The 8,260-nt window shown below is 42.9% G+C and overlaps 1 protein-coding gene across 1 annotated transcript; it reads right to left on the bottom strand.

Moving 5' to 3' along the window:
• Positions 1–5,739: 5,739 nt before the first annotated feature.
• On the bottom strand, positions 5,740–7,387 carry LOC120028250 (inward rectifier potassium channel 13-like). Its single transcript, XM_038973423.1, has 3 exons — positions 7,187–7,387; positions 6,587–6,923; positions 5,740–6,314 (listed from the first exon to the last, which is right to left on the bottom strand). Exons 1-3 carry the CDS (start codon positions 7,385–7,387, stop codon positions 5,740–5,742), a joined length of 1,113 nt encoding a protein of 370 aa, XP_038829351.1.
• Between the last annotated feature and the right edge of the window lie 873 nt (positions 7,388–8,260).

The raw sequence follows: 8,260 nt of genomic DNA, 5'->3' as shown, positions 1-8,260 counted from the left end.
GTATTTAGACCCCTTGACTTTTCCCACATTTTGTTATGTTACAGCCTTATTCTAAAAATTGATTAAATTCAAAAAAGTTTCATCAATCTACACACAATACTCCACAATGACAAACCAAAAACAGTTAAAACATTTTGGGAAATTTAGAATAAAAAAACAAAACTGAAATATCACATTTACTTAAGTATTCAGACCTTTTACTCAATACTTTGTTGAAGCACCTTTGGCAGTGATTACAGCCTCGGGTCTTCTTGAATATGACGCTACAAGCTTGGCACACCTGTATTTGGAGAGTTTCTCCCATTGCTCTCTGCAGATCCTCTCAAGCTCTGTCAGGTTGGATGGGGAGCGTCGCTGCACAGCTACTTTCAGGTCTCTCCAGAGATGTTTGATCGGGTTCAAGTCTGAGCTCTGGCTGGGTCACACAAGGACATTCAGAGACTTGTCCCGAAACCACTCCTGCGTTGTCTTGACTGTGTGCTTACGTTCGTTGTCCTGTTGGAAGGTGAACATTTGTCCCCAGTCTGAGGTACTGAGCACTGGAGCAGGTTTTAATCAAGGATCTCTTGGTAATTTGCTCCGTTCATCTTTCCCTCATCCCTGACTGGTCTCCCAGTCCCTGCCGCTGAAAAACATCCCCACAGCATGATGCTGCCACCACCATGCTTCACTGTAGGGATAATGCCCGGTTTCCTCCAGACGTGACACTTGGCATAAAGGCCAAATTGTTCAATCTTGGTTTCATCAGACCAGAAAATGTGTTTCTCATGGTCTGAGTGTCCTTTAGGAGCCTTTTGGCAAACTCCAAGCGAGCTGTCATGTGCCTTTTACTGAGAAGTGACTTCAATCCGACCACTCTACCATAAAGGCCTAATTGGTGGAGTGCTGCAGAGAAGGTTGTCATTCTGGAAGGTTCTCCCATCTCCACAGAGGAACTCTGGAGCTCTGTCAGATTGACCATCAGGTTCTTGGTCACCTCCCTGACGAAGGCCCTTCTCCCCCGATTACTCAGTATGGCTGAGCGGCCAGCTCTAGGAAGAGTCTTGGTGGTTCCAAACATTCTTCCATTTAAGAATGATGGAGGCCACTGTTCTTGGGGATCTTCCATGCTACAGAAATGTTTTGGTACCCTTCCCCAGATCTGTGCCTCGACACAATTCTGTCTCGGGGCTCTACCTACAATTCCTTTGACCTCATGGCTTGGTTTTTGCTCTGACATGCACCGTCAACTGTGGGACCTTATATAGACAGGGGTGTGCCTTTTGCAAATCATGTCCAATCAATTGAATTTACCACAGGTGAACTCCAATAAAGTTTTAGAAACATCTCAAGGATAATTATAAGTTAATTTTTGAGTCTCATAGTAAAGTGTCTGAAAACTTATGTAAATAAGGTATTTCTGTTTTTAAAATACATTTGCAAACATTTAGAAAAACCTGTTTTCACTTTGTCATTATGGGGTATTGTGTGTAGATGGAGAATGTTTTATTTCATCCTTTTTAGAATAAGGCTGTAACGCAAGAACATTTGGAAAAAGTCAAGGGGTCTGAATACTTCCCGAATACACTGTACTAACAGGAGGCAGCATGGTAGCGAGGCTGACATGGTATAGTACCGTACAGACCCAGCTGTAATACCATGGTAATACAGGATTACATTTTGTAGCCAATTGCCATCCACATTCAACATGTATATAATATTATGTGTTATTGTGAGAGAACCTGTGAAATGAAGTATGAGAAAGTATGAACAAGTAATGTTTCTCCATTTGAATTGTTCAGAAAATATTATTTTATTTCATGTAATGTACACTGTACAAGCCATTGGAACATGTATTATGTTACAATAAGATTTCATCTCTGAAAATCAGGGCTTTCCATAACATTATTTCCATTTACTCTTTAATCTTTGTGTTTTGCTGTTGACTCATGCATACATGCATGATGTAATAGTGATTTTCGTCTTTACATAAATTCAAAGGGAAAACGTAAAGATGATCTACTGACATCGTTCTCCAAACCTTTAACCTATCACTAAAGTGCTCAATCTAAAGTCATAGCATTTTACATATTGAACATGTGTAATCAATGTATAACAAAGTATTACATTTAATCTTGGCTAATATTTGGCGTAAATAGGCACACACTGATTTCAGTGAAGACTTCTTATAAACATTTAAGGCAGTAATCTAATACATTTTCAGTTAAATCAACTGATATTTTCTAATGCATGACAGAAACTTCTGACAGTTCAATATTATATACCTCAGTTTAAAATGATTGAAGACATTGAGTTGTCACCTTTCTAAGTACGCTCCTCTAGACTACAGAGGCTGCGTTTACACAGACAGCCAAATTCTGATATATATACAGTACCAGTCAAAAGATTGGACACACTTACTCATTCAAGGGTTTGAATTCTACATTGTAGAATAATAGTGAAGACATCAAAACTACGAAATACATATTTGGAATAATGTAGTAACCAAAAAAGTGTTAAACAAATCAAAATACATTTTAGATTTGAGATTCTTCAAAGTAGCCACCCTTTGCCTTGATGAAAGCTTTGCCTACTCTTGGCATTCTCTCAACCAGCTTCAAATGGAATTTTCCAACAATCTTGAATGAGTTCCCACATATGCTGAGCACTTGTTGGCTGCTTTTCCTTCACTTGGCGGTCCAACTCATCCCAAACCATCTCATTTAGGTTGAGGTTGGGTGATTGTGGAGGCCAGGTCATCTGATGCAGTACTCCATCACTGTCCTTCTTGGTCAAATAGCCCTTACACAGCCTGGAGGTGTGTTGGGTCATTGTCCTGTTGAAAAACAAATGCAGAATGCTGTGGTAGCCATGCTGGTTAAGTGTGCCTTGAATTCCAAATACTTCACCGACAGTGTCACCAGCAAAACACCATCACACTTCCTCCATGTGTCACGGTGGGAACCACACATGCAGCGTTCATCCGTTCACCTACTCCGCGTCTCACAAAGACACGACATTTGGAACCAAAAATAAAAAATTTGGACTCATCAGATCAAAGAACAGATTTCCACTGGTCTAATGTCCATTGCTTGTGTTTCTTGGCCTAAGCAAGTCTCTTCTTCTTATTGGTGTCCTTTAGTAGTGGATTCTTTGCAGCAATTCGACTACGAAGGCCTGATTCACGCAGTCTCTGAACAGTTGATGTTGAGATGTGTCTGTTACTTGAACTCTGTGAAGCATTTATTTGGGCTGCAATTTCTGAGGCTGGTAACTCCAATGAAATTATCCTCTGCAGCAGAGGTGTCTCTAGGTCTTCCTTTCCAGTGGCTCTCCTCACGAGAGCCAGTTTCATCATAGCGCTTGATGGTTTTTGGGACTGCACTTGAAGAAACATAAACATTTGTGACATTTTCCGCACTGATTGACCTTCATGTCTTAAAGTAATGATGGACTGTCATTTCTCTGTGCTTATTTAAGCTGCTCTTGACATAATATGGACTTGGTCTTTTACCAAATAGGGCTATCTTCTGTATACCACCCCTACCTTGTCAAAACACAACTGATTGGCTCAAACGCATTAAGAAGGAAAGAAATTCCACAAATAAACTTTTAACAATGCACACCTGTTATTTGAAATGCATTCCAGGTGACTACCTCATGAAGCTGGTTGAGAGAATACCAAGACTGTGCAAAGCTGTCAAGGCAAATGGTGGCTACCTTGAAGAAACTCAAATCTAAAATATATTTTTATTTGTTTAACACTTTTTTGGTTACTACATGATTCCATATGTGTTATTTCATAGTTTTGACGTCTTCACTATTATTTTACAATGTAGAAAATAGTACAAATAAAGAAAAACCACTGAATCTGTAGGTGTGTCCAAACTTTGACTGGCACTGTATATACAAAATATGTATATATTTTTTATCACAAGTTGGTATTTTGTCCAATCAGATAAGCTCTTTTGCCAATAATTGGACAAAATATCAGATTTGGGCTGCCTGTGTAAATGCAGCCAGAGTGTATTCCATAGCAGCACAGTGTTATTGATTGTGGAATATCATCCTTCATGGCAGTGAATGTGCCTGTTGGTTCTAGAGATCACAGGTAACTAGAACATGCTCTACAATTTAGTGATCTTCAATCCACTGGATAAATGCCCTTTGGTATGGATGGTTGCTTAACCAGGTAGCAGAGCCATAGAAAACTGTCTCTCCCACCCCACACACACATATATATATACTATACAGTACCAATTAAAAGTTTGGACACACCTACCCATTGAAGGGTTTTTCTTAATTTTTACAAATTTCTACATTGTAGAACAATAGGGAAGAACTTAAAACTATGAAATAACACATATGGATCATGTTGTCACCAAAAAAGTGTTTAAACAAATATATTTTAGATTTTAGATTATTTAAAGTAGCCACCCTTTGCATTGATGACAGCTTTGCACATTCTTGGCATTCTCTCAACCAGCTTCACCTGGAATGCTTTTCAGACAGTCTTGAAGGAGTTCCCATATAGGCTGAGCACTTGTTGGCTGCATTTCCTTCAGTCTGCTGTCCAACTCATCACAAATCATCTCAATTGGGTTGAGGTCGGGTGATTGTGGAAGGCAGGTCATCTGATGCACCACTCCATCACTCTCCTTCTTGGTCAAATATCCTTTACACAGGCTGGAGATGTGTTGGGTCATTGTCCTGTTGAAAAACAAATGATAGTCCCACTAAGCGCAAACCAGATGGGATGGCGTATCGCTGCAGAATGCTGTGGTAGCCATGCTAGTTAAGTGTGCCTTGAATTCTAAATGAATCTCAGACACTGTCACCAGCAAAGCACCTCCACACCATCACACCTCCTCCTCTATGTTTTCATGGTGGAAACCACACATGCGGAGATCGTCCGTTCACCTGCATCTCACAAAGACACGGCGGTTGTAACCAAAAATCTACAATTTGGACAGATTTCCACCGGTCTAATGTCCATTGCTCATGTTTCTTGGCCCAAGCAAGTATCTTCTTATTATTGGTGTCCTTTAGTAGTGGGTTCTTTGCAGCAATTCGACCATGAAGGCCTGATTCACACAGTCTCCTCTGAACAGTTGATCTGGAGATGTGTCTGTTACTTGAACTCTGTGAAGCATTTATTTAGGCTGCAATTTCTGATGCTGGTAACTCTAATGAACGTATCCTCTGCAGCAGAGGTAACTCTGGGTCTTCCTTTCCAGTGGCAGTCCTCATGAGAGCCAGTTTCATCATAGCGCTTGATGGTTTTTGCGACTGCACTTGATGAAACTTTCACAGTTCTTGACATTTTCAGAATTGACCGACCTTCATGTCCTAAAGTAATGATGGACTGTCATTTCTCTTTGCCAAGACTGTTCAAAGCTGTCATCAAGGCAAAGGGTGGCTACTTTGAAGAATCTCAAATATAAAATATATTTTGATTTGTTAACACTTTTTTGATTACAACTTGATTCCATATGTGTTATTTCATAGTTTTTATATCTTCACTATTATTCTACAATGTAGAAAATAGTACAAATAAAGTAAAACCCTGGAATAAGTAGGTGTGCCCAGCCTTTTGACTGGTACTGTATATATAGATATTCTATACCCCGGAACCCACCGATTCCACGTTGCTCTCTGTCCCTTACTCCTCTCACCTATTACCCTCTTCCCCTTCTCCCATCCCTCGTTCTCCCTTTCTTCCTGCCCATCCTTCCCTTCCACCCTCTTCCTTCCCCACCCTTACTCCATCCTGTCACTCCCATCCCCGTTGATTTGCACCACACACTCCTTGTCCAGAGGCTCATTGCAGTGGGCAATGCCAAAGTGCTGACTGCTCACCTGGTACCTGCCTTGCTTGTCCAACCCCATAGCGGGCACAAAGCGCCGCTCAAACTGGATCTCCTGGCGCAGGTAGGAGGTCCTCTTCTGGCAGGCGTCGCCAGTGCCCTCCTGGGAGGCGGAGAGAAACACCACTAGCTCAAAATGGCTGGCGCTGCCCTCACGCAGGGCCGGGTAAAGGGGGCTGTGGCGGTCCAGGACGTGGTAGAAGGTGAGGGGGAAGATGAAGAAGGGGCAGGGGCGTGGGCCCAGCCGGTCCAGCTGGAAGTCCAGGTTGGTCTGGTGCAGGACCTGGTCGTCTCTCTGTTCGTACAGCACGGCACTGACCTCCACGTCCACCAGGGGGCGGCGCAGAAGGTTGGTGGCCCGGAACATGAGGCAGGGCTGGCCCTGGTGCTGACCTACCACCGCCTGGGGGCTGAACTGGATGGCCCCCGCACGCTTCTGGGGACGGGCAATCTTAGCCACAAACGCACCTGAGAGTGGGGAAGGGAGAGAGAGAAAGTGATGATGTAGATATGTATATGAGTAGTTTTCCTCAGAAATATGTATGTTGTGTTGTTTTTTCATCTCTGAGAAATCCAGGTGAGACAAAGATTGAGTATAAACAAGAAAGTAAAATAATAGAATAAGAAAGAAAAAAAATGCAAGATGAAGAACACCAAACAGCTGTACCCTCAGCATTGAAACGAACAACAACAACCTGAGAAAGTGAGAAAGAGAAGTGATCCTCTCCATTAGAAAGTACCTGTGATGAAGGCTTCCAGCATGAGCCCCAGCAGCATCTGAACCGCCAGCAGGGCTATAGCGCTGGGACAGTCCCCACTGGGGAACATGGTGCCGTACCCAATGGTCAGCTGGGTCTCCAGGGAGAAGGAGAAGGCTGCGGTGAAGCTGGTGATGTATTTGACACACACTACATGTCCCTCTGGAGGAGCGTCGTGGTTCTCCACCGCCAGGTCTCCATTGAGGTGAGCCAGTAGGTACCACAGGCAGGCGAACAGCAGCCAGTGGGCCACAAAGGAGGTGCAGAAGGCCAGGAGGACCCAGCGCCAGCGCAGGCACACCACTGCCCCCCACAGGTCCTGCAGGGGAGAGCCAGGGTGTATATACCAATTCAATTATTGCTGGTTTCCCAGACAGACATAAAGCCTGATCCTGGTCTTATAATCAAGTTCAATGGATATTCTCAATTGAGAGTTTAAATTCAGGGCTAGTCTTAATCTATGTCTGCAAAACCGGCCCATAGAGTGTCTGTGTGTAACTTTTTTATGTTAAGTTTACTTTTCCGTTTAGTCAGCAGCACCTCTTCAACTATTTAGGGTGTGTGTCAACTCATTTATTTTACCTGTAGGGCTAGCAGCCAGGCAGAGGCAGATGCCCAGGAGGGCCACAGGCCCGGGGAGGGAGGGGAGGACCGCAGGGCGCAGTGACCGTCCTTGGTCACTAGGCGCTGGCAAGACAGGTAGGACGGGGATGATGTGGACAACAGGAGAGGGGAGGAGGAGACCTTGTTCCCGTCCAGGTCATTGGTTGTTTTGGTCGTCATGGTTACAGGGGGGTGAGGGGTTGAGGGCAGGCGAGTGGGCAGGTCAGGATGAAGGTATCTGGAAACAAGCACAATCATGCCAAGAATCATAGAAGACCGTTTATAATAACTTTGTAAACATGGACAACTTTGACTTTACAAATCCACTTTGACATTGTTATGCAGTTAGTTATGTACATAGGGGGACAGACAGAGAGAGACAGAAACTTCCAGAAACGTCTAGAATGTTGTTGCAGGTGATTAGAGATGTGCTCAGTGGGGTATCTGTCAGTGGAACACAGCGACATGCAGAGCAGGAATGTGGTGAGTTTAATCTTGGAGGAACAGACTCAGTAACAATCACTACAGTACCAGACTGGGACTTCTCTCTCCCATCTCTTCTCTAGTCTTGTTCAGCAACATGTTAGAATGCTTTATGGATGATCACTGGGATAAATAACACACACCCTCCTCATGTACTGACTGTAGACTATATGATGGGACATTTTTAGAGTGTGATGATGTTTGAGGTTTATATGAAAATAAATGTCATTTTGTGAGATTAAAGATGTGTTTTATGAACACATGAAGTATCTTGTTTGCATTGTGTATGTACAGTATTTGCTAGCTGTAAGAGATGAGCATTGCACATACATTTTACAAACAATTATTTGAAGTGCTGTATCTAACTCACATCATGGACCAGAAGGACTTATAGGGATGCATGGCGGAAAAACGGTCCTGTTTAGAACTTTAGCCTGTAAATTGTTCACCATATACTGTCTGTAAGTATAAATGGAATATACAGCTAACAAAGCTATTATTTTGAATCAAACACACTTCAATAAATGTAATTGTCAAAAGCTGTGCAATGTTTGTACAGCTAACAAAGTA

This window comes from Salvelinus namaycush, chromosome 34 (genome assembly GCF_016432855.1).
Source record: "Salvelinus namaycush isolate Seneca chromosome 34, SaNama_1.0, whole genome shotgun sequence".
Lineage (NCBI taxonomy): Eukaryota > Metazoa > Chordata > Actinopteri > Salmoniformes > Salmonidae > Salvelinus > Salvelinus namaycush.
The sequence above is the reverse complement of the archived record's forward strand: the minus strand, read 5'-3'. Positions and strand labels throughout refer to the sequence as shown.